This window comes from Pimephales promelas, chromosome 21 (assembly GCF_988280905.1).
Source record: "Pimephales promelas chromosome 21, fPimPro1.hap1.1, whole genome shotgun sequence".
NCBI lineage: Eukaryota > Metazoa > Chordata > Actinopteri > Cypriniformes > Leuciscidae > Pimephales > Pimephales promelas.
The window spans coordinates 4,437,535-4,464,429 of NC_142789.1; the positions used below are offsets into that span (position 1 = coordinate 4,437,535).

The 26,895-nt window shown below is 37.7% G+C and overlaps 1 protein-coding gene across 1 annotated transcript in view; it reads right to left on the bottom strand.

Moving 5' to 3' along the window:
• The window catches only part of col2a1b (collagen, type II, alpha 1b), a 67,516-nt gene extending 49,680 nt beyond the window's left edge, over window positions 1-17,836 (bottom strand). Inside the window, exons 1-9 of the mRNA XM_039649167.2 lie at window positions 17,728-17,836; window positions 12,954-13,160; window positions 8,617-8,633; window positions 7,902-7,934; window positions 5,535-5,567; window positions 5,404-5,457; window positions 4,571-4,672; window positions 3,768-3,845; window positions 495-539 (exon numbers count right to left, since the gene is read on the bottom strand). Coding sequence (XP_039505101.2) covers window positions 495-539; window positions 3,768-3,845; window positions 4,571-4,672; window positions 5,404-5,457; window positions 5,535-5,567; window positions 7,902-7,934; window positions 8,617-8,633; window positions 12,954-13,160; window positions 17,728-17,821 — 663 coding nt within the window. The 5' untranslated portion in view covers window positions 17,822-17,836. The remainder of the gene's footprint in view (window positions 1-494; window positions 540-3,767; window positions 3,846-4,570; window positions 4,673-5,403; window positions 5,458-5,534; window positions 5,568-7,901; window positions 7,935-8,616; window positions 8,634-12,953; window positions 13,161-17,727) is intronic.
• Between the last annotated feature and the right edge of the window lie 9,059 nt (window positions 17,837-26,895).

The following is a 26,895-nucleotide window of genomic DNA, read 5'->3' on the forward strand; positions in this document are numbered from 1 at the left end:
CAATGTCACGGTTATGACAACAACTCTTAACACAAAAAAGATTCACGACGCATCTAATTAGGAGACGTTAATGAAAGAAAAGGCTCTATATAGAATCTTAAAGTGTTCCATCAGACGCTTTATGAATATTTTCCCATCATTTTATCGATTTAGTTAGAATTTATTTTATTAATTGAATTAAACAGCTCGCAAACATACTTTATCACAAGAAAAAAAATGTAAACAACCCATTAAGCATTATGCAATCATTTAAGTCATTTCTTCTTATATAGAACCTTTTTGCCATTAAGTTCTTTAAAATGAAGTCAATCTGAGACCTTATGTTTGTGTGACCAGTATGTGTGTGTGTTATTATTAACTGTAGGAAGCTTAGGATCATCTTACACATGCTGTTTTTTCTCGTCTTTCAAAGGATGGAAATTCACATTCACATTTCAGTCGTATCATAGCTTATTTTCACATATATGTCACACGGATTGAGGAAATACACTCACAGGAGCTCCGTTGGGGCCTGGTGGTCCCCGTGGACCCATCGGACCCTGAAGAACAAACATAACAACAGAAACCATTAGTGCTTTCACAGGGATATAATGAGACGCCGTGGGTTATCTCGTGATGTCTTCATGGGAAACGTTCCCTCGGGACATCAGAGCGACTCGCTGAAGCAGAAACCCTGAGATTACACACACACACACACACATCAGCTTAAGCTCTTTGAACCCGTGTGACTTTACCAGCAATTAAATGTTTCAGAGCCACGACGGGTGCACTAAACCACCGCATGATCATTAAAAACAGGTCATAATTATAATGCTTTTGAACCTGACTGATTCTCCACATTAACCAGTGCTTTTGCATTTCTATATTTGTTGACTTTTATTGAAACAACTATCTGGATGCATGTTACTAACAAGATGATAGGATGTTTAGGTATCATTTCCTGAACCCACACGTGCTGCGAAGAGTTCGAGCTCCTGAATGCTCCTGAATGCCTGCTAGTGTTTAAAGTGACGGATATATACGTGTGCGCAGTGGGAGTTTCCCAGAACTGTTAAAACGCTCTATGTGTTCCTGCACGTCACATAATTGAGCCTGTGAAGGAGCTTATGGAATCTTCTTATGTCAGTCGGGACACAAATATATACTTTCAGATGTTTGCATGAGGCAGGAAAATGAGGGTGCACTTTATTTTACAGTGTGTACTTATAGTGTACTTGTCTAAGTGAGTACTGGGTAATATAAGGAAACACATGGGTTGAGGTTAGGTTTAGGGGGAACACTTTACAATAAGCCTCATTATTTAACATTAGTTAATGTATTAATGAGCAATACATTTGTTACAGTGCTCATTAATCTCTGATAATGTTAGTTCACAAAAATACAGCTGTTCATTGTTTAGTTAATGCACTGTGAACTAACATGAACAATGTTAGCAAATACAACCTTTGATTTTAATATCATATTAGTAAATGTTGAAGTTAAAGGGATAGTTCACTTTGAAATTAATGTTTTAGCTACCTCAAGGGCACCCAAGATGTAGGTGTATTTGTTTCCACAGTATTTTTAAATTGTGATATTTTTAGGTGAAACCGTTCTTGTCTGTCAGTCATATAATGGAGACCTATGGGGTCCACCTAAAAGAGCATGCACAGAGAAGTCCAGATTAAACATGATTTAATGACACATAAATGTAAGTACAGACTGATGGCCTAAGACACGAAACAAGCGGTTTGTGTGAGAAAACGAACAGTATTTACATCATTTACCTCTTGAAACCACGCAGGCGCTTTGTGGCTGTGATTACAAGAGGTAAAAACTATATAAATACTGTTTGTTTTCTCACACAAACCGCTCGTTTCGTGTCTTAGGCCATCAATGAGTACTTACATTTATGAGTCATTAAATCATGTTTAATTTGGACTTCTCTGTGCATGCTCTTTGAGGTGGACCCCATAGACCTCCATTATATGGCTGACAGACAAGAACGGTTTGACCTAAAAATATCAAAATTGATAATACTGTGGAAACAAAGACACCTACATCTTGGATGCCCTTGAGGTAAGCTAAAACATATCAAAAATGCATTTCAAAGTGAACTATCCCTTTAATATTAACTAAGATTAATAAATGCTGTAGAAGTACTATTCAGTCTTAGCTCATGTTAACTAATAAACATTATTGTAAAGTGTTACCGGTTTAGGGTTAGTACCAAGTTATTACCGTTATTGCAATTACATACTGTAATGAGTATATTGTATGTACATGGGGAACAGGACTGTAATAAAATCTAGATTATCTGAAGATCTTCAAAATACTCTATTTGGATTCAATCCAGAGCCTGATTTCACTTTGAATATTACTTGAATATTTGAAAAACTGACTTATTTTTAGCCTGTTAACTGTCAGTGTTTATTGCCGTGTTTCATATTTTAGTAATCATAAATTAGGTATCATTCAAAAGCTTCAACACTCACAAATTATCGTTTTGAATTTGGACATTGGGTTAGCATGAAAACGGTACCTTTAATTCTTTTAGACTGATTCCTTTTTGTAATATAAACTTCAACATCTGGAACACTTGGTTAGACACATTGGCTTTGATCTGAAAAATGTTCAGTTCAGCACATTTGCCTTACTGTAAACTCAAACTTCTATAACTTTTGTAAAACCTTTTTTTTTTTTGTAGACATTCAAGTGCTTTTCTGCAATAATCTGCCGAGCGTCGTCTTTAAAAAGAGACCAGCGTTAGGCCTATATTCCAAAGCATTCATCAGTTACAGCTATTTAAGATCAGATCTGTGTTCAGCAAAAGTGGTGGCGGTTCACGGGTTAATCGTGGCAGTTTTAATGACTTTAATGACCAGAAAATCACCAACTAATAGAAATATATCTGCTCGCCGATGCACTGTGATTCATTCAGAGATTCTGAATCAATTCTAGAGAATCTCAGAATTGATTATTTAGCTTAACTTTCGAACTGCCACACACACACACACACACAACTCTTTAATCTAACGTGCAGTAAATGACTAGGGCAATCATGGGCTTTATTGCACAGGATATCCGCTGAGAAAGCAGGACTTTTGCCAGATGTTACGCTTCCACTGCACAGAAATGATGTTCTTCCTTAGTGTTTCAGTTCTGTTTTCCAGTACAAACATTCTCAAATCAAGACACATTTACCGGAGAAGCAAAATGACTGACGATATTAAGACTCGTCAACAAAATAAAGTGACTTCATGCTTAAAATAAGAACAATATCTGTTAATTGGGTCATACAAATAAACTTAACTCAAAGGGAAAACAAGATTATTTGTTCTTGTTTTAAGCAAAAAAGTCACTTAATTTTGATCATTTTTTCAGTAAACAATATGTATATGTGCTGGAAAACAAGACAAAAAACACGGAGTAAGAAAATCAGTGTAAATTCTTTGATTATTGCTTGTATTATGTTTCTTTGTTCTTATTACTGAATAGTTTCAAAGCTATATTTAGTTATTATTTAATCATACATTTTTTAACAAAGTACAATTTTTATTGTTATTGTATAATTAACCTAAAAAGTACTATATAATTAAGTAAAAATAAACATTTAAAGTCAGAAGTGTTCAAAGCATTTTTTGGTATCATTAATCGCTGCATTTCACTGGTTTTGGACACTTTGAAGCGCAAACGCAATGAAAACCAGTGAGGATTCCCAGCTCTGGACAGTACATTTTTAAATAGCACAGATCTCCACTACATGATGATGTGATGATAGCACCCACCATTGGTCCTTGCATCACTCCCATCTGAGCTCCTCCTGCTTTATCATCAAACCCACCAGCCATCTGAGAGGCGAAGTTCTGGAAAAGAGCAAAATCATTCGGCGTCGTCTAAATGTAAAACGTCAGTACAAAAAAAAGTCCACATAAAAAGCTCTAGTTCTTCTCTATTTAAGTGTCAGTGTTGAAATTGTAGTGTTGAGTTTCTTCCGGGAATGAACACATCACAATATTCCTCATTATAATAATTCATGCGCAGAATAAAGGGGCGGGGCCTGATTGAGTTAGTTAGTAATAATGGTAAGGGGCGGGATATTTCCCAAACACACTCGAAGTGCTCGACCAATCACAACACACTGATCCAGCCGACCAATCAGAGCACAGTGTGCTTTTCAGAAGGAGGGGCTTCATAGAGACAGGAAGTAAACAGAGCGTTACTGACAGACCGGAAAGAGAGGAGCCGCAACAATGGAGAATATGAGGAAAATAATCAACATTCAAACAGGAAAATCTGTCCTAGTAAAAAATAATATGCCCTCTGTAATATACATAATAAGAGAAATAGCAATGGGGTGTTTAGATCTGTAATCCACATAGTTTGGAAGGTTTTGCTTAGGAGATTTGATCCGCTGAATGCAGGTAAAGGACACACTCCTCTTTCTGTTTCTTTATTTCGCTCTAAATCTGACAGCTAACAATCTCTCTTTCTTTTTCATTGCATTTCAGTCGGTATCTTCTCATTAAGGGTATTTAGGTCTTATATCATATACAATCATATGGAGACTGTAAAGCTAAGGGGCACTTACTCCGCCGAGGCCTGGAGGTCCGTTTGGGCCCGGTGGTCCCGGAGGGCCGGGGTTTCCAGGGGTTCCCGGCTCACCGTCTCTGCCACGAGGACCTGGGCTTCCCTAAAGACGGTCAGTGTTTGTCATTCATCTGAGAGAAACACTGAACATCCAGTACAAACTGTGTGCTAAACAACAATAATAATGCATTCACAGCCCATTAGCCGTCAAAATATCCTGTCAAATGACACATTACAGCAGTGTTATTTTTAGAATTATAATAAAAAGGTGATTTCAGGTCCACTTTGACAATTTTTGCAAGAATGCAATTCATTTACAATTTAGAAGAAGGAAAAATCAAAACATTGATTAAAATTGACTTAAACCCCGATTTACCAGCTCAAATTAAAGACGACTCTGTACACCGCTAAACAATGATGTTCTTCCTCAGGGTTTTTGTCTGGTTTTTTTTACATTGATAGAAGATATTAAGTCTTGTTTTCTTCTTGAGTCTATGCTTAAAGTAAGAAAATATATTTTCTTATTTTAAGTTTTTTAACTCACTTCAATTTAATGCTTTTTTAAGAAAACAAGATATTATTTTGCTTCTCAAGTATGTATCTTGATTCAATAATGTTTAGATATTTCTCCTGCAAAACCAGACAAAAATATTGAGTAAAAAAATATGTTTTTGCAGTGAAGACTGCAATCCTGAGACTTATTTGTGAAGATACTTGCAAAACAAACGTTTCTTCTCTTATAAATGTCTGCGTGTACTAGCCTATTCTGTTTGTTTTTGTATGTTTCAGTCATTTAGGCTGTCAACAGGAAGTCAGACAGGAAGTGATGCGCACCTTCTCGCCCTTGTCTCCTCTCTCTCCACGAGGTCCTTGTTCTCCTGGTGGTCCCTGTGTAGTAAAGGAGGGAAAGTTAACAAGCAACAAGCGAGAGCAGAGAATCCCAAGAATGCCAGAAGTATTCCCACCATCGGCCCGCTTGGTCCCCTCGGTCCCACAACCTGAGGGAACATCAACAGAACGCCAGTTAATGACTGGGAGAGGCTTTACCATTTCAAACAAACAGCAGAAGAAGATAAAGATCCACAGAGTCCACACAGAACCTAGCAGACTTCATTAGTGCCATGTTGACGGATCACTGCATCCGTTGTGTTTAACTGGACTAACGCTGCATGATTAAAGATGGCAATCTGGATCCAAACACCCACACAATTATTCCGAAATGTCAATGAATCGGCTCTATGTCTATTAAAGCTTTAAAAAGCACATTCAGATCTGTGTTCTGATCCAGAGAGAGCCGTTGTCATGTATAGATGTAAAACAGCTTCACAAACAATCTGTCTTACAATCGTTCAGATAATCATAGAAGAACTGCAAGTTAATAGTTCAGATATAAACACTGATGTCTACAGTAGCGAACGAAATCACGAGTAAATTGCCTTTTAATGCTTAAATCTTCAAATAAAAATCATCGTTATACCAGTAGGTGGCGACAAATGACTGTTAAAAAATGTGTTTGTCATTGAATCCTTCATTAAAACGATTTGTTCAAAAACGCGGATTCATCCAGTACTGAAACTAGTGAAGGCTGCATCCGAGATCACATACTTCCCTACCATATAGTAGGACAAAAACAGTATGTGACAAAAGAAGTATGTCGGAATTCAGCAGTACTCATAAAACAGCAGGAGAAAAGTCCCTACTAGGATCTACTACTTCTGCTGAGCTTCTAAAGTGTGCATATGATGAACACTTTACTATCCTATGAGGCCACAGGAGAGGATTTATTAAAGGGATAGTTCACTTTGAAATTCATTTTTGATATGTTTTAGGTCCAACCGTTTGTGTCTATCAGTCATATAATGCAGGTCTATGGTCACCACCTCAAAGAGCATGCACATAGAAGTCCAAATTAAACATGATTTAATGACTCGTAAATGTAAGTACACATTGATGGCCAAAGACACGAAACGAGCGGTTTGTGTGAGAAAACGAACAGTATTTATTTCGTTTTTACCTCTTGTAATCACAGCCACGTCCAAGTGATCTGAAGGCACGGGCGTTTCGGTGTGTGTAAGCGCCGGAAGTGATCTCTCGCACAGTTGCGAAAAAAAAAATCAACGTTGCCTGTTGATATATCGAAATCGTCTTCCATTGCGATTTCCTGTATATATGGATGGAGGTTGGAGCAGGCTTCACTCAATGGTTACACTTCAATTTATTTTAAAGCCTAATAATTAGAGTACATATATGGAAGAAAGAGGTGTAAAATACACCTGTACACGTGTAAAATAAACTGTCTATGCAAAGTGCGGCCTCTTTCTTCCATATAGATTTCCTGTATATATAAAAATGTTTAGATCTTCACAGTGAAAGGTAAAACTTCCGAAATCTCTATGTAAACAATGAGTGACGTACACACGCGAGAGATCACTTCCGGGGCTTGGGCAGACCGAAGCGCACATGCCTTCAGATCACTTGGACGTGACTGTGATTACATGAGGTAAAAACGATATAAATACTGTTCGTTTTCTCAGACAAACCGCTCGTTTCGTGTCTTAGGCCATCAGTGCGTACTTACATTCATGAGTCATTAAATCATGTTTAATTTTGACTTCTCTGTGCATGCTCTTTGAGGTGGTGACCATAGACCTCCATTAGATGACTGACAGACAAGAACGGTTTGACCTAAAAATATCAAAATTGAAACTACTGCGGAAACAAAGACACCTACATCTTGGATGTCCTTGAGGTAAGCTAAAACATACCAAAAATTAATTTCAAAGTGAACTATCCCTTTAATGACAGTGAAGCGACCTTTTTTTACAGTCTATGGAACTGTCGCTGGTAGGTCACATGATAATGACATCATGTCGTATGTGTGTAATCATTCTACACACATTCATACTATAGATAAAACATTCTTAGCTGTCGTGAAGTAATTACTTATTCAAATATGCACCTACTTAACAGAGTGTGTGATTGCAGACGAACAGTGATTCAAACAGAGATTCGTTCAAAAACGCTGATTCATCCAGTAATGAAACAAGTGAAGTCTATATGAAAGAGTCATTGAATCATTCATTCAAACAGAGACTGGTTTAAAAATAATAATTAAAAGTAAAATTGTTTTTCAAATAGACTGTATTGTTTAGTTGTCTATTCATAATCGTGGGAGAAGCGGGATCTCTAAATAAATAAAAAAGTGTGATTCTCAACTCAATTTATCCAAAATCATGCAGCTCTGATGTGGACACACAGTCTTTCAGGGTGAAGCAGCTTACACACACACACACACACACATCTGACATCAATGATAATGGTTTGAAGCTTACATCAGTTATGTCTCCTGGTTCACCTTTTTGTCCCTGTTGCACAATGGAGGGAAATATTAGAAGATATTAGTCCACATTAAAGCAAATCTTTCCTTAACAGAGCAAAAAGAAAAGAAAAAAGACTACAGCATACACTAACCCCTTCTAAACCATTATGAAAGCTAACAAAATACAGTATGTTCAAAGAATGTTTTGCTAACATTTACATTAATGAAAAGGCTATTCTGAATGTTCAAAACAAGATTATATTTCTCAACCCATTGGCAGATCATTTAGCTTTTTTTTAAGCAAAAACACTTAATTAAAAGAAAAATGTATCATTAAACAAGACTTTCTTATGCCATTTTACTTAACAAGAAATTTGTTAAAAAAAATACTAAAAAACTTATTTTTGTCTGGAAACAAGACAAAAATACTAAGTAAGAAACACATTTTTTCCAGTGTAATGTTTTCAGAGCGTTAGTTCTGAAACGAAAGTCCAGAATATTTGAACAAACATTATGAACATTTATTTATAACTTTGAGAGAACGTTGGCAGAATGTTCCCTGTTATCTGGGATGCAACAGGAAACACAACACACACATTAAGCCCTGAGTGATTGACACTCACACACACATTAACTAACATCTCAGACCAAACACAGGATGAACCTGAGACTTAATCATCACCTACAACACAGTCAGATTCACAAACACACATTAAACACACACTCACCTTAGCACCTGGCAGGCCTGTTATTAACATGGCATGAAAGATAAAAAACAGAGTGTTAAAACAGCATCATATAAAAGTGATCTTAAGCTCTGTGTTTGTTGGCAGAGCCTAAATGACTTTACAGGTCAAATATCAGCGCCGAGTGGAGTCTTGAACACACACTATGTATTCAGGCATCATGAAAATAATGATTCCATACGTTTTTGGGCCTGTTCATTTCGACATGTCCTCTGTTTATCAGTGCCGTGAATGTTCGGACATACGCGCCATTTCTGTGGCCATATTCTTCACATCATAACGTTTAAACCCTTCCAAATCCAAACGTTCGACTACACAAACGAGTTTTGTTTAGTCTTTGCTTGCGGATGAAGTTACCAAATGGAATAAGTTCATTTAAGTTGAAGAATGATTGTTTAAACAAATGACCAGTTAATGAGAATTCACTGCATGATTAAAGTCACTCAGATTGGAAATTGTTTGCATGAATCTTGCCTGAATAATGCTGTTGCTTGCATTGTGAATCTGCCACAAACCAAGATCTGAACATCACAGTCAAGAGTAAAGAGTGTGTCCAATTATTTGTGCAATAACGATTATTCCGGAGCTTAGTCCATTTTGTGATACCAGAAACGTATTGATGTAAAAAAACAAAGTTTGTTCAGCATAAATGAACTGTGATTGTCATTTATTCATAATAGATTTGAAATATGTCTTGTGTAGTTGTCTGCGTCGAGCCGTAAACATTAAATCTGACATTTTAATGCTGAACAAATTAATATATCAAAAATCTAATTCGAGAGCTAATACGAAAACGTTCACAGTTTGCCCATATGTGAACTGAGGGCGAGCTACAACCTGCCACTGACGTGCCAGGCAGAGATCGGTGTGCCGTTCACATCTGAGCGCGGGACACGCTAGCAAACACTGAGGCGGCGGAGAGGCTTTGATCTGAAGCAGATGTCGGCGGCGGGAGGCGATGCACCCATACGTTCATTCTGTATTCAGAGAGCAGATCTTTCCCACAAACAGGCTTTGGGAAAACGCAGGCCAGGTCTATACATTTCTTGAGACAAATCTGCTTCGTTGTTTTCTTTCTTTGTGAAACTTTTGTAAAGGTGAGCAAGAGAAACCTCTCAAAGCATTAAGTCAGAGATGAAACTCTATAGCGTATCTGTTCAAGTGAGTTTCCCTCTTAATCATTCCCATATGTGTCCATCACACTCCTGCCGCCACTGATATCCATTCCAGACAAAGCCAACACTGTGTCTTCAGTTGTTAGTCTTCTCTCATTTTTCAAATTGTTTGGTTTGGGTTGACTTTGAAAAAAAGGCATCCATACATTTTTACAGCCCTATTTTAACGATCTAAGCACATGGTCTAAAGCACACGGCGCAAGTGCACTTAGTGTGTGTCCGAATCAACTTTTGCTAGAAAAATGGTCAACGGTCCCGGCTCTATTCTCTAAATGAGTGATGGGTGTGTTTTGGGTGTCACGTGCAATAAACCAATCAGAGTCTCTTCTCCCATTCCCTTCAAAAGCCAGTTGTGGATTCGCTATTTAAGGTACATGACATAATTTGCTAGAAAAATGGTCAACTGTCCCGGCTCTGGTCTAAAAGTGTCATCTCTATTCTCTTAATGAGTGATGAGTGTGTTTTGTCTCTTTTCTCTTAATGAGTGGTGGGTGTGTTTTGGGGTGTAGCGTGCAATAAACCAATGAGACTCTTCTCCCATTCCCTTCAAAAGCCAGTTGCGCATTCACTATTTAAGGTACATAACATATTTTTTTTCATACTTAAAAATGTTTGTAAGCTGTGTGTGTAATAAGCAGAGTGTACTGAAGAGCGTACGCTGTTAACCCGCCTATAGGCGCATATTACTAACGCGCTCTTTAAATAACAAAATAAATACTGTGCCATTGACTTTAGAGCAGGTTTAAAGGGTTAGTTCACCCAAAAATGAAAATTAAGTCATTAATTACTCACCCCCATGCTGTACCAACCCCGTAAGACCTTCGTTCATCTTCGGAACACAAATAAAGATATTTTTGATTGAATCTGAGAGCTGGATCAGTCCTAGATAGACTGCCTAAGGGAATGGCTCTTGACGGCCCATAAAGTCATTAAAGAAAAGGTTGAAATATTCCATGTGCCTACAGCGGCTCAATTATAAGTTTATCAAGCGACGAGACTACTTTTTGTGCGAAAAAAACATAAATAACGACTTAATTCGACTATTCTATTACTTCCTTATTGGCTCATGCGCGAGAACTGAGACGAGGACGTTCTTCTCCTTCGACTACTTTTTGTTACCGGCTGCTCACCGCTTAGGAGTTTTACCGCCCCCTACCGTATAAGATGATGTGCTGATATAGCTGGAAGCGCAAAACTTTCTGTTTACAAGCAGAGGAAGATGCGCGCTGTACATACGCTTTTCTATTAGCGTATTTTCCACACTATAAGGTGCACTTAAAAGCCTTTAATCTTCTCAAAAAACGACAGTGTTCCTTATAATCCGGAGAGCCTTATATATGGATCATCATTTTATACGGTAGGTGGCGGTAAAACTCCTAAGCGGAGCAGCCGGTAACAAAAAGTAGTCGAAGGAGAAGAACGTCCTCGTCTCAGTTCTCGCGCATGCGCCCATAAGGAAGTAATGGAATAGTCGAATTAAGTCGTTATTTATGTTTTTTTCGCACAAAAAGTAGTCTCGTCGCTTGATAAACTTATAATTGAGCCGCTGTAGGCACATGGAATATTTAAACCTTTTCTTTAATGACTTTATGGGCCGTCAAGAGCCAGTCCCTTAGGCAGTCTATGGAGGACTGATCCAGCTCTCAGATTCAATCAAAAATATCTTTATTTGTGTTCCGAAGATGAACGAAGGTCTTACGGGGTTGGTACAGCATGGGGGTGAGTAATTAATGACTTAATTTTCATTTTTGGGTGAACTAACCCTTTAAGTTGGTCAATGGCTCAGTCTATTAGTCTATTTGAAAATGAAAATTGCGTCGGGCTGAAATTAAAAAAACACACTTGCATCGCGCATGGCACTGAGTTGCACCGTGTGTATGACAGGGCCTTTTGTCTTCAGTTGTTAGTCTTCTCTCATTTTTCAAATTGTTTGGTTTGCGTTGACTTTAAAAAATGCACCCATACATTTTTAGGGCCCTATTTTAACGATCTAAGCACATGGTCTAAAGCACACGGCGCAAGTGCACTTAGGCCATGTCCACACGGAAACGCAGTATCAGGACACTGAAACCGAACATTTTTGAAAACCCCTGCCAGGGTGAGTATTTTCTGAAACGCCGGTTGCAGTGTTGTCGTGTAGACAGCGGAACCGGAGTTTTTGCACCGCTGGCGGCTTCTGATTGGCTAACGTGGCTTTACGGTTAGGTTTATATCGCCGCCTGCTGGTGTTGCATGCTCTTGACAGCGCTTGATGTCTTGTTTTTGCGTTTTCATGTGGACGGAGGTTTTTTTTTAAACGCAGGAGAGAAAAACTCCGGTTATAAAAATACCCGTGTCCGTGTGGACAAGGCCTTAGAGTGTGTCCGAATCAACTTTTGCTAGAAAATTGGTCAACGGTCCTGGCGCTGGTCTAAAAGTATCATCTCTATTCTCTTAATGAGTGATGGGTGTGTTTTGTCACTATTCTCTTAATGAGTAATGGGTGTGTTTTGGGCTTAACGTGCAATAAACCAATCAGAGTCTCTTCTCCAATTCCCTTCAAAAGCCAGTTGTGGATTCGCTATTTAAGGTACATAACATAATTTTTCATACTTAAAAATGTTTGTAAGCTGCTGCGCTGCTGTGTGTGTAATAAGCAGAGTGTACACACACTGTGGACCTGTCTAAAGGCGCATTTTACTAACGCATTTTTTAAATAACAAAATAAATACTGCGCCATTGACTTTAGAGCAGGTTTCAGTTGGTCAATGGCTCAGTCTATTTCAGTTCCTCAAAATAGCAACGGTCCAACAATGCGGCTGAACACACACCTGGTTTTCAGAACAGCAGCCCATGGGCGCACAGATGGACACAAATGCATTTGCAATTTAAACTAAGTGGCGCAGGACGTGAAAATGAAAATTGCGTCGGGCTGAAATTAGCAAACACACTTGCGTCGCGCATGGCACTGCGTTGCACCGTGTGTGTGTGTGACTTCAGTTGTTAGTCTTCTTTCATTTTCAAATTGTTTGGTTTGGGTTCACTTTAAAAAAGGCATTCATACATTTTGAAGGTGCTTCTTTTAAAGAACCCAAATCTATCAAATCAATATGAATACACATGTAATTATTTATTTATAAAAGTGATAAATAAATAAATTACGACCAGGGGAGGAGGGCTGGTCAGCGGCACAGACTGGACAACACTCCCCGAACGGGATCTCGGGTTTGGAACAGTCTTTCAGCTCCTCGCAGATGATATCGTCGCACAGGACCGAGCCGGTGTCGCAAACGCAAATGCGACATGGCTCGGGTTTCCACACGTCCTTGTCACTATATGACTGTCCGTCCTGCGTGCAGCTGCCTGGATCTTCTGTGAGGAGTGTGAGCAAAGGAAGAAAAGGAGGAGAAGCAGGAGGTGTGGACAGTTAAAGCATGTACTGTCAAAATGACATTAAAACTCTATGATTGGGATTGGAAATCCCAAGCCATAGATGCTTTATGATTAGTGTAACATGATCAATCATATTAGTGGGATGCATACAGTAGAAAGCAGGGGTGGGCGATATACCAGTAGACATGATTAATGATTAATTAGAGATTCTATGAGTATCATCTCTATCACAGTTACGCCCACGTGACGTTGCTGTGCTGTGCCATCATAAAAGCATATCATTTGAAAGCGTTTTTAAGCATTGCAGTTTAAAACTGCTGTTCATTGCTGTTTTAAACTGAAACGCAAACTCATTCTGAAAGTAAACGTTTTATGAAATCCACGTCTCAGACAGCACACACATCTGAACTGAGACTGAGTTCTCTTTCACATCTACTTGTGATTGAACTGACATATTCAAACCAAATTATGTCAAAATGCCTGTCTTGGCAAGTATACTCGTAAAATAGTCAGTTATGTTTTAAGTGAACGTAAACGCATGTGTAACAGTATTCGCTCTTAAAGTGACAGCAGCCTAATGTTTTTAATGTTAATTATACAACAAAAGACAAAGAAAATCACTCACTGCTGTAGACTGAATATCTTTTGTGACTTTAGTAAGGATTAATCTATGTTTCATGGCTGGTAAAATATATTTATGGCCAGTACATTTCCCCGGCCATTTGCTGATGTGGCAAAAGGTTAGTTTTAGGTCCTGCTTATGTGTCAAAATAAGGATCCTCCATAAGGAACAGTGGAAAAAGAAAACGCATGTGTATCAGTATATTGGATCCAAGCATTTGGTCTTAAAGTGACAGTAGCCTAATATTCCTGATGCTGGCTGTTATTAATGTTAATCAAACAACAAATGCTCGGCTGAACTCACTTTTCTCTCACTTTGAAGATAATAAATGTGTAAATTTAATTTACACAGTGAATATATGAAGAGTTCAGATGCAAAAGCCTCTAAAAGCCATTTGAAATTTTCTTCTAAAATGACCATTTTTATCAAGCTTGTATATTTAAGTTCAGTAATTTCACTTAAATGACAATTTATAGGTCATCTTCATTGCCATTTAAGTGAAATTACTGAACTTAAATATACAAGCTTGATCAAAATGATCATTTTAGAAGAAAATTTCAAATGGCACTTAGAGGCTTTTGCATATGAACTCTTCATATGCAGTTTTTTATACATTGGAAAAGAAATACTCAAATCGTGATAAAAGAATTTGGTGATATCGCCCACCCCTAATAGAAAGCATTAAATTTGAGTATTTGTGCACAGGAACCACCGGATTAATGCATAATCATCCATCTTTGCTGTGATCGTCAAGATCATTCAAATGCAAACCACAAGATGGCAGCACAAAACTCATATCAATGAAACCAGCTAATTAAAAATCGGATCCGGTCCTGATGACTTCTGCCCTGATGTGGCCTGTCAAGATTACCGATAATGAAACCTACCGACTAAAAGAATAAATGAAAGGCAGTCTGTTCACTTTATATCTGACACAGCACTTTGTATACTCAAACTCAAAGTCTTTCAGTAGCAGGTCGATCTCTCAAGCTCATGAATTTGCAGGGGAAATGTGGCGATGGAGAGAGACCGTGGGTAATCAAACAAGCGCTGTTTGTTTCCTTACAGGCTGTTTATTTTCTGTAAATTCCTACAGACCCCATATGGTGATGAATAACGCCTTTCTGAAAAAGTAAAGACTGAGCAATTCACAAGCTTTTGCCTAATCTAAACAGCAGGCTCTGTACGCTGCCAGTTCAAACATGCCAGAGAGAGTGAAGAACAGACAGCTTTCACTCACACACACACACGCTTCAGGCCTTCCTTCCATTCTCTTTCTAGCACCACCTTTTTCTTTTTTGAAGTGGAAAATGGAGGAAAACTCCAAATTGGACACAGGTGAGGGGAGGGATTGTTGTCTTTCCTTTTCTCTCTTTCAGACCTTTGTGTAGGTTAACGACGTCGTGACGTCGGGAAACCCACAAGCCTGCAGTCTCTGAACACCTCTGAAATATGTAAAATGATGCCATGACTGATGGTTTAACAAATGGACCCAGACGAGCCGATCCATGACCTGCTCACTATGAGGAAACACTCATACGCCTCTCTGCTACAATAACCCAATTGTTAGCTTTTGCTCAGATTTCTCTCTCTCTCACTCTCTGCATAATTGCTTCTTTTCAACAGGGTTCGCACAGATAAAATGAAATTCCAGGACTTTCAAGGACTTTTCAAGCTCTACTTTTAGACAGATTCAAACTATATATTGATTATCTATCAAATTCTAATAAATAGATAAATAAAAAAAATAACTAATAAACATGCAGTGGCTGGTAACTTTAATAGAGCACGACCGATTAAGGATTTTGAAGGCCGATACAGATACAAATATTTGCTGGTTTAAAAATCCGATATTCCGATATATCGGCCGATATTTTTTTTATTTTAGAAACGCGCAACAAAACATTAACAGATTTCCCTAACATTAGTTATTTCTAGTTATTTATGAGTTTTAACTAAAATAATATGAATAATGCATTTTAAAACGAAACTTGCAACACTCCTGACATGGTTGAAGTGTGATTCATCTGTTTTTATTTTATTTTTGAAATATTAATTTATCGGCCATTATAACGGCCGATACCGATAGTTTGGAAAATGCCTAATATCGGCCGATAATATCAGCCTGCCGATAAATCGGTCTGGCTCTAAACTTTAACCATTGAAGGGATACTATGACAAAGATATCTCTTTCCATATTCAAACTGATTTTTCTCCCATGACTATATGATTAAGCTGAAAAATTAAAGCTGGATATTTATATGAGCAATTTCAAGCTCATAGCTGTGCAAAATGGCTCTATATGCATTCCAGATGTTGATTTTGTGAGAAAAGATTGTTTTATCAATAAAATTAAACACTCATTTAACAAATAGAAAGTTGGTGGGCATGGAACAGGACACAGAAATCTAAGGAAAAGGACCCAAGGTCTAGCTAGGACCAAGGAGCAAAACCGGAGCACAGAACGTTTTAATTATTTTTATTAGTACTGAATGACTAACGTTTCGACACCCATGCGTCTTCTTCAGAGTCAAAACCTAATAAAACTAATAAATAATAATACTACTAAAATTAATTAAAACATCATGTGCTCCAGGCCTGCTCCTTGGTCCTAGCTAGACCTTGGGTCCTTTTACACTAATTTAACAAATATTGTCTTTTAATAATTCAAGCACTTTTTTAGTATTTTTTCATAAGAGTTTTCCAAATGCAAAAATAAGTGATGACAACATATATTTATTACATTGCTTTAACTCCTCAAAAGCAATTTTCCACAAAAAAATACAAGTTATACAAGATTCAACTCATTCAACACATTTAAGTTGAAAGGATTTAAACATTAAAGTTAATTGTACTTAAAACTTTAAGACAGAAACTTTTTCCAGTGAATTCAAGTGCGGGCCAAATTCAATTACTTCAAGCACTTTAATCACCTTGTACAAACCTTGTTTTAACTGTATTTTATTGTCATTTTTTACTGCCTTTTAAAAGCTAAACTCACTGAAATATCTTTTCATTTGTTTACTGGCGAGCTTATTTCCCCTTTAATTCAAAAGTATGGTCGAAGGAATGTGACTTGCTGAATTATAATAGCTGCTTCTGTCCTTTTCATGTTTTTCCAATAGCTTTTCGCCAGACAGTCTTTCCTTCTTTCCCTGGACTATCGTAGCCCCTGGGTAATTTAGGAAACAGATGGAAGCACTTTAACTGTATGGAAGGGTAACAGTAACTCTGGCTGAGGCCCACCGTTCCTGAACCCAACTACTGATGCACCTCTGAAACCTTGCGCTCTGATCTGGATGAGTGAAATATAAAAGTAGTGCTTTCTGAATCCCTCCAGCTCTGAATTCTGACAATTCGAAGACATTTGGAGCATCTGCGGTTTGTGCATGCCTGGATTTGCCCCGGTGGCCCCTGACAGCAGAGGAATGTGCTCTTTAGGGCCCGACCAGCTGAGCCTCAGGGCCATCAGGAGGGCTTCAGACAGACATCAGCACAATTGCACAAATAAAACAATTGCTCAGTAAATAAATGAGTGCTGTGTGTGAGTGTGTGTGAAGGCTTTGGACGTGTCCTGCAGGTGACCTGATGCTGAAATACCCTGAATACCTTCAGACTCAGAATAAACAAAGACTAGTCACAATGATTCCACTTCAGAAATGCCCTAAAATAGGCTAAATAAAAGACAAGAAATTCTTCTTCTTTTTAAAAACTGAAAATATTCACGTGTTCTAGTTTCTTTGTTTTGCATTAAAAGCTTTATTAGGCTACGTCAAATACATTTGCCACAATATCTCAATAAAGCTGGTGAAGTATTCCCTTTCATTAAGCCTATTATTTACTCAAGCACTGACGGTTAAAGTCTAAGAAAACACTTTTCTGAAACTTTTGAGAGTAAAATGAGAAAATGGTGGGCAAACTCACGGTCATTCTCGTCTTGGCATTTGACAACGGTCAAAAATGCGACTAGTGTTGTCACAAATAGCAGTAAAGTCCTTGAATCCGCCGACAGGATCATGTCTAAACTGCAGACATGCGGCGTTTCAGGAGCAGGAGAGAAAGAGCTGGGATTTACTGGTTTCTCCTAGTGACTGAAATGATGCATTTAGTCCAGAATGGAGGTCGATGAGGCACAAACTCCTGCAAATTCTCCGGGCGGACTAATCCAGGGGCCGCGCGTTTCAGTCCATACAGCTTTGAATGGAGAGTCGTATTTTCGGAAATAAAAATCCTCCCCTTTACCCCCCATGAAGTTGAAATTGGAGAAGTGTTGCCCTTCTCTATCCTCTCGCACCCATTCTTTAAGAGCCCCGACCGAGAGAAGACGCCAAGAAAAATAATCCTCTCAGAAAGAAAACTTTATGGGCTAATATGATCGAGTCACGTGTAGCTACTGTAGCCTACTTAAAATAATCTGTGAAGTAGGCCTATTTGAGTGAATCTTAATGAAGGCTATATCGATTATTAAAGATTAATAAATAGCTGCATGTAAATAATACATGTAAAAAGATAGGCTAGTTGGTTAATGTGGATTGAACCTTGATTTGTTGGAGATTTCAGTGGTCATCTAATGAACATGATTCATTAACAGTGGAAATATTGATCAAACTTGTGTTTTAAGCTATTTTGTTGATTTTAAGTTTGTGCACAGTTTCGGTACATTTTACCCTTACAGAGCCAACTAACACACAGCAAGTAATAACGCTTAAAAACTTTTGCTACTCAGCCCCATGTCATCCAAGATGTCCATGCCATTCTTTCTTCAGACGAAAAGAAATTAAGGGTTTTGATGAAAACATTCCAGGATTTTCTCCATAATGGACTTCATTGGGAACCAAACGGTTCAAGGTCCAAATGAGAGTTTCATTGCAGCTTCAAGGGGCTTTAAACGACACCAGATGATGAATAAGGGTCTTATCTAGCGAAACGATCGCTCAAAAAAAATAAAAAAAAAATAATAAAGTTTAAGTTTTATAAGCACAAATGCTTGCCTTGCTCTGTTCTGTGATGAGCATTTGTGACTCTCCTGTTCAAACTCGCTCATCAAAATGAACAAATCTTTTTTCGAGTCATGACTAGAAGGGTCTATTTATTGTCTGGTGTCATTTAAAGCCCTTTGAAGCTGCACTGAAACTCTCATTTGGACTTTGAACCGTTTGGTTCCCAATGAAGTCCATTATATGGACTTACAATTATATTATAAGAAAATCCTGAAATGTTTTCATCAAAAACGTTTCGGTTATAACCCTCGTTCGCTGAGTACAGGGAACTCCAACGTGACACATTGGAGTTCCCAAGATGAAAGGGAACCTTAATTTCTTTTTTAACTGAAGAAAGAAAGACATGGACATCTTGGATGACATGAGGGTTAGTAAATTATCAGCAAAAGTTTTTTTTAAAAGTGAACTACTCCTTTAAGCTTAAAGTCCCCATGAAATCAAAAATGTACGTTTTTTTTTTACTTTCTAGTTATCTAGTATATGAATATGTAAACTGTTATTATAAGCAAGTGCTCAAAAAAAATGACAAAATTGTGGAAGTTTAGTTGGAACTTTAGTTTAGTTGTCTTCTCATACACTACGCATGGTCCTTTACCCACTGTTGTAGCCTATTGTTAAGCTACATGCTGTGAAGTGTATTGTCTATTTGTTATTTGTAATGTGTACACATGATGTAGAGCTTAAACATACTTTGCCGAAAACAAATTCCATCGGCATTGTTGTGTGGCTAATAAACAATCTAAATCTAAATTCACGTTTAAAAGATATAGAAGTGTTAAAAACTAGCAAGTCTCTCATTTCCGCCAGGGATCCGATTTTGATGACATCAATCTGCATTTCAGATTCTCATTAGATTTTCTGTCCAATCAAATGCTCTCTAGAATCTGAAGCTCCGCCTACATTATAAACAGTGTTGGGAGTAACGCATTACAAAAGTAATACATTACAGTAACATATTACTTTTTGCTGTAACGCAGTAGTGTAAGGCATTACTAATCAATTTTCAGTAATATTTTACTCATTACATGTTCAGTGAGGCTTGTATTACAGTTGTATTACAGTGTATTGTCTGCTTTTACTTCTTAAAGGCAACAGACTATGTGAAAGTTTTAAAGCAGTCTTTTAGTGCCAGTTCAGAGCGGTCGCGTCTGTAACATTGTTTTTTCCTCATAAATGCGAACACGAAAACTAAAATAAAATGAATATTTTAAGTTCTATGGAGACTGGAGAGCCAACCCTTCCTCATCCGATTTGCGCAGTGTAATGAACATAATTACAAAAAAATATATTTTGCCTCCTATTTTTTTGTCACGCATGAATGTGTGTCTTTTCCCTAATATTAAAAATAAAACATAGACTGATATTTGTCTAATGTCTGGAGTACTTTAAGGAAGTAGCCTATTTTCAATACATGTATTTTCTGAGAATTTTTATTTCAAGTTTTGACTGCAAATGTCATGTCCATAATGCTGGACTTCCCCAATTTTAAATAATTTATCCTCAACTAGTTTTGTGGTGTAGGTCTACGTATTTTATAATGTTAACTTCAAATAATACTAATAGCCTAATTTAAAGATAAGGCAGCATTGGATCTGGACGGTAAGGAGAATAACGCTGGAGTTGGAAGAGGTGTGTCGCGATTCTGTAGGTTCGTGGATATGAGTCGTGTGGCGAATCGCGATTTGGTTTCATATTGCATATCGTTATAGCCCAAAAGTTAAGTTCTACTTAGTTATTTTGGTGAAAGTAACTCAAAAGTAATACATGAGTAATGTAACGCATTACAATTCTGGGACAGTAATATTGTAAGGTAATGAATTACTTTTAAATAACAGTAACAAGTAATACCTAATGTATTACAGTTTGGAAGTAACTTGCACAACACTGATTATAAATAAATCGGTCACTTGTTCATACATTTATTATTTTCATGATGAATGGCCCATAGTGCATAGGGAACGTTTCAGATAGTGTAAACTGTGGCTTTACCGAGCTCAAGCATAATTTGTACACTTCTGGTAAAATATTGCTCTGAAAACATCAATAACAGCTTTAACTTGTCAATGCTTAATCCACGGCTAGCTGTGCATTAAACTATTTGAACGCACTCCCATCGGGTGGTTCTTTGCCTCCACATAAAACATTAAAATGATGCACAGATAGCCATGGATTATCCCCACTTAACACCAACACTACTGAAACACACATTAACAAACTAGTCAAGGTCTTCAGGAAACTTGCAGGACCGAACACCTGATATAAACTGATGAAAACAGGCCATATCATAGATTTGGTTAACAGAGGGGTCCCACAGAAGTGACAGAAGCGTGTGTGTGTGTGTGGTAAAGAGAAAAGATGCTTTAGGGTAATTTAGAAGGCCAAAGTGTGATGGATCTTCTTTTTTTTTTTTTTTTGTCACGAATGGCCTGAACTGTTGGAACAGATGATAGACGGGGTTAAAAGATGTCAACACTAGTATTGTCAGGTTGTTTGCCCAGGTGGTACCAGTAGACCAAGTACATTTGTTTGACTATCATAAAATGCTAATGAAATGCCTAAAGCGATGTATTTGAAAATGTCATGGCATCCATTCAGGTCAGGAACCAGTGAGGAATATACTGGGAAAAACACATCAAGGGAGTCACATGAACACTTCACCAATAACATGCTCAGACACTCACAAACCAGATACAAAGATGAAAACTCTATTCATAAATTTTAAAATAACGATTTGGCGAAATCAAAGAGCTGGAGCAGTTTAACGTCTTTTACATCATCACCATCGCTTCATACAAATCTGTTGTATTGTGTGTTTTGTATTTATGTGGGTTTTGTTGTTTCAAGCGAGCGCAACCTCTGAGGAAGAGCTGGAATGTTAACCTCGATTAGGAAATGTCCTAAATTAAATGTTATTTCAGTGGAGGAATGAATGCTTGACTGATGTAGCGGAGTTTAAATATAGCAGCACACTGGAGGTGTTTATTAAAATGCTGGTATTCATTGGGAGCTCTGGAACTTTATTTGCACTTTTTAACACGTCTGCAATAAATAAAAATAGAATATCATTTGGAATGAGAGAATGCTATCATCATTTGGAATGCTAGTGACGGCCTTGGTTCTTACGACTCCCTGTTTTGATGAATTATTGCTGCCATTATTGCAAGAAAATGTACACAAATTGTCTAGCATTTTGGTAGCATGCATATTGTTTTAGGACTCTTAAAGGCATAGTTCGCCTAAAAATGAAAATTATCCTTTAATTTACTTGCGCTAAAGTCATCTTAGGTGAATATGACTTTCTTCTGTCAGCAAACACAATCAAATTTATATTACACAATACCCTGGCTCTTCCAAACTTTATAATGGGAGTGAATGGTACCTGAGATTTTGAAGCCCAAAAATTATAAATATCCAAAAATGATCCATATTATCCAGTTTATAAACTATAATCACTGGCTTCCGGTAACTGCCATACGCAAGTCTAGTTCCAGAGGAGAGGTGACCAACAGTATGACTCGATTTATTTATTTTTTAAACAAACCCTTTAATACTGAACTATGTGATATTTTTTTCTGACGGAGCCATTAACGAAAAAGCAAAGGGAAACACTGTTAAAATTTTGTTAATTTTTTAATTTTGTTAAAAAAAATTTTTTTTATTTAACTCTCAACACACAAACCAAATTAACAATGACAATCAACAAATATAAAATCAACAACTTACAATTATGGCAAAACAACTGTCATGGTTCCGGCCAGGGAAGAGGATCTCCATCACGGTAGTTTAGACAGCAATCCAGAAGGCAGGAATCAATGCAACAGCTTCACTAAAGTAAACACAATACAGTAGAGCTAAAATACACAGGAGAAAACAAACTGAGCAAGAAACAGGTACACAAAGCAATCAGTAGCCATGGCAACAAACAAGGGCATAATCAGTAACCTATAGGAAACGGGAAAGAAGCAGGAACTTAGATTGGGGACCAAAGAAGCAGGAACAGAACACAGGGACACAAGAAAATACAAACTAAAAGTCCTTAAAGCAGAACAACACAAAGTTTAAACAAAGTCAGAATTTATTCACATTGCAATGCATGCTGGGAATTTACAAAAATTTACAGCAATTTTGTTTATTATGATATTCTTTGTGTTTGAATAGTTGTAAAAACATTTGGGTGTGCTCTGATGGTTTAACATGAGTTTTGGGGTGGTGATGGCACAGTGGATAAGACACATGGTGTGAGAGACCCAGGTTCAAATCCACTGTGAGACACCAATGTGTCCCTGAGCAAGACACTTAACCCCTAGTTGCTCTGGAGGTGTGCGATCTCTGACATATAGCAATTGTAATTCGCTTTGGATAAAAGCGTCAGTTAAATATGGAAATGGAAATGAGACAAAACCCAGTGAATTCAACCCAAAATGTGCCCGATTAAAACTGACATCACTAAGCCTAGTTAAAATATGATTTTGAATGATGACTCCAAATCCATTAAAATCCCAGTACAACTAACACTGAGATGCAAAGCGGAGGTCCTGATTAAAGAGCACACTCTTCATTTAACAAATGTGAACCTCTCTGCAATCAGCCAAAGAGAAAAGCTGTAATGGGAATGACATGTATCAAGAAAACAAGTATAAGAAATACAAGGATGAATGAATAAGAGTTTTCATTTGGAGAACGTGGTGAACACAAGATGCGTCTTTGTTATGTGGCGCTCGGGGAAAGCTGGAGGGGAACACGCTTCCTCTCAATCCCAGCAGGAACTGGGACCAGTATAAGATTTCAGAGGAGATCACGTGACTGCTTCAGTGATCACTTACATATATTCCACATTACTTGACAAAAATGCAGTCAGTAACAAATACATTTAAGGTTTTATATATATATATATATATATATCTTTTAGATTACTTTTGAACTAACTAATTTATCACTTTTGATTTGAATGGGATAAACAACATGAAGTGCATTAAATATTGCATCATGTATTGGTTTCCCAGTTTAATGAGTTTAATGAAAGGCTATAAATTAAAAAAATAAATAATTTTTTTTTAAATGATCAAAATAAAACACTTACTAAAAACGTATTTTTTTTTATCTATTTTATGTCATGTGACCATTAACTAACATCAGAGACTATTCATTTTATTATTATTGACTTCATATCAACTTATTAACTTAAAATCTGAGAAGGTACTTTCAAGTAAATATTCAGTCAAAGAGCATTGCATGCATTTTATTTATTTATTTATTTATATTTTTGATTTATTGTACATGATGATTGGGTTATTTAAGTGTCAAACACCATAATGCCCTGCCCTCATTGGCTTATTAGACACTACAGTAATAATTTCACAAATATCTCCAAGTAGCCAAGTGACATAACACAAAACCCAACATAGCATAACTAAACCACTAAAAATAAGTACACATAATAGAAATGGCTTTTTCATATGGGATAAAAAATACTAAGCAAAAACATCATTTTCAAACATCCAGCACAAAATCTCCCCTTTATAGTTCCAAAATATATCACAATTTTTTTTTTTTAACTGAATTGATTCAAAAAGAGAGTTCCTGAATAAAGGAGAATAAAAACAAAATGAAATTCATCTTCCAACCTGGAGATCACAGAATTCAAAGGAAAATGTTCAGGTGTACCTTTAAATCGACCCACTTCCACTGCCAGAGTATAGTTCTCAATTGAGCACAGCCTTCTCTTTAAATTAAGGAAAATATAAGGTTATGTAACATAATCATTCTTAAACTGAACATCATTTCTAAGTTTTGGCTTTTTCCATATATCCTGTTCTTTTTCCATATATGTCTGATCTTCATGTCTACTTATGTCATGATTCCTGTCTTGTGTTCCCCTTTGTCTTGTGTGGACTTTTATTATTTCCTGTTTTGTGTCATGTGTTTGTAGTCCTTTGTAGTTTTTCCTGTTGATTAGTTCATGATTGTTCCCAGGTGTATCTTGTTTCCTCATTACTTAAGCTTGTTTGCCCCTGTGCAGTTATAGCCCTTGGCCGTTTCTCAATATCCCTTCTTGTCTGTACTTGTGTTCTTGTGAAACGTCATCAGTCGCGGCCAAAGTACTGTCCCAATACACAAGTTTGCATTTGGAGAAGGGGAGGTGGAGAAGTGTTATCACGCCCGCCGTGCCAGAGCTTCTTACATTTACATTTAGTGGACGCTTTTATCCAAAGCGACTTACATCTGAAGACTAAATCAAATAAGTCATTGTGAAGAGGCAATAACAACACAAGAAGTGCTCAAAATACAAAGTTCAAACATTGCTCAGAGTAGCATAAACCAGGCAAGTAAGGATTTAAAAAAAATTATGTTAAGTTCTCATGGAAGAGATGAGTTGTCTTTTGAATGCTGTCAGGGATTCTGCATTGCGGATGATGATGGCCAGATCATTCCACCAGCATGGAATCGTGAATGAAAATGTTCTGGAGAGTGATTTTGTGGCTCTTTGTGATGGTACCACGAGCCGTCGCTCATCGATCGATCGTAGGCTTCTGGTAGGGATGTAGACTTGTAGGAGCGTGCTGTAGAGACGGATTGGAGAAGCTCAGTCTTAGCCAGGTTGAGCTGCAGGTGATGTTCCTTCATGCATGCAGAGATGTCGAGATTTGTGCAGGTATTGTGGGATGATCTGGTTGAAATAAGAGGTAGAGCTGGGTGTCATCAGCATAGCAATGGTAAGAGAAACCATGTGCCTGAATGATGGGTCCCAGTGATGTGGTGTAAATTGAGAAGAGGAGCGGTCCAAGCACTGAACCCTGGGGAACCCCTGTGGTCAGTTGATGTGCTTTGGATACCTCGCCTCTCCATGCGACCCTGAAGGACCTACCTGTGAGATAGGACTCAAACCAGTCGAGGGAAGTTCCAGTGATGCCCAGTGATGTGAGGGTGGACAGAAGGATCTGATGGTTCATAGTGTCGAAGGCAGCAGACAAGTCCAGGAAAATGAGAACTGATGATTTGGAAGCAGTTTTTGCGATCTGCAGGGCGTCTGTGACTGACAGTAATGCGGTCTCGGTTGAATGCCCTTTCTTGAAGCCAGATTGGTTGATATCCAGCTGGTTGTTCAGAGACAGGAAAGATGATACTTGGTTGAAAGCAGCTCGTTCAAGTGTTTTCCCAATGAATGGTAGGAGAGAGACAGGTCTGTAATTCTCGAAGAGTGATGTGTTTAGCATTGATTTTTTTAAGCAGTGGAGTTAGCCGAGCCTGCTTAAATGCTGTAGGGAAAATGCCAGTTTGTAGGGAAGAGTTGATAATGTGTGTGAGAGCCGGTAGAAGTGTGGGAGAGACGACTTGTAGAAGGTGTGAGGGGATGGGTCTAGAGGGCAGGTGGTAGGATGACTGGAGAGAAGTAATTTAGATACTTCCTCCTCAGTTAGTGGAGAGAAGGAGGAGAAACGGTTAATGGCTTTGGGAGTGGTTGATCTAGGTTCCTGTGTGTGTGGATTAGAGAACTGACTGCTGATAATTGTTGTTTCTTCACATCAAACTTCATATATTCATCAAAAACAAAACCAAGATATTTATAATGACAAGTAGGTTATACTTTAAGGGCACAGGGCCAAACTGAAATGTATGAAGACTTTGCACTCTGAAAACTGCAGGGTTGTATCAACTAAACTTTGGGTCAAATATGGACGAACCCAGTCGTTTGGTTCAATTTTTAAATTACATTTTTAAATTTTTTTTGGGGTTTGTCCATATTTGACCCAAAACTGGGTTAAAACAACCCAGCATTTTTTAGACTCTGTAATTCTCTTTTTTCCCTAAAATTCTCTATTAATAGTAAGACGCCATTTACTACACCATGAATACCTGCAGTGGCCTTAGTGCGTCATATAGTAGGGGTGTGTCCACGAGCTCAGGGCCTCCAGTGCGCCATCGAGCCCTGTTTTAGCCCCAGCCAAAAAAGAAAAAAAAAATCCGTAAAATAGCAATGGTGAAAAACTGTTAAACAGTTTAACTCCACATTCCAGTACTTCACAGTTCACAGTCTTTGTAATATATTTTAGCAATACATTTGTAACATTTATAATGTGTTTGGATTTTTTTT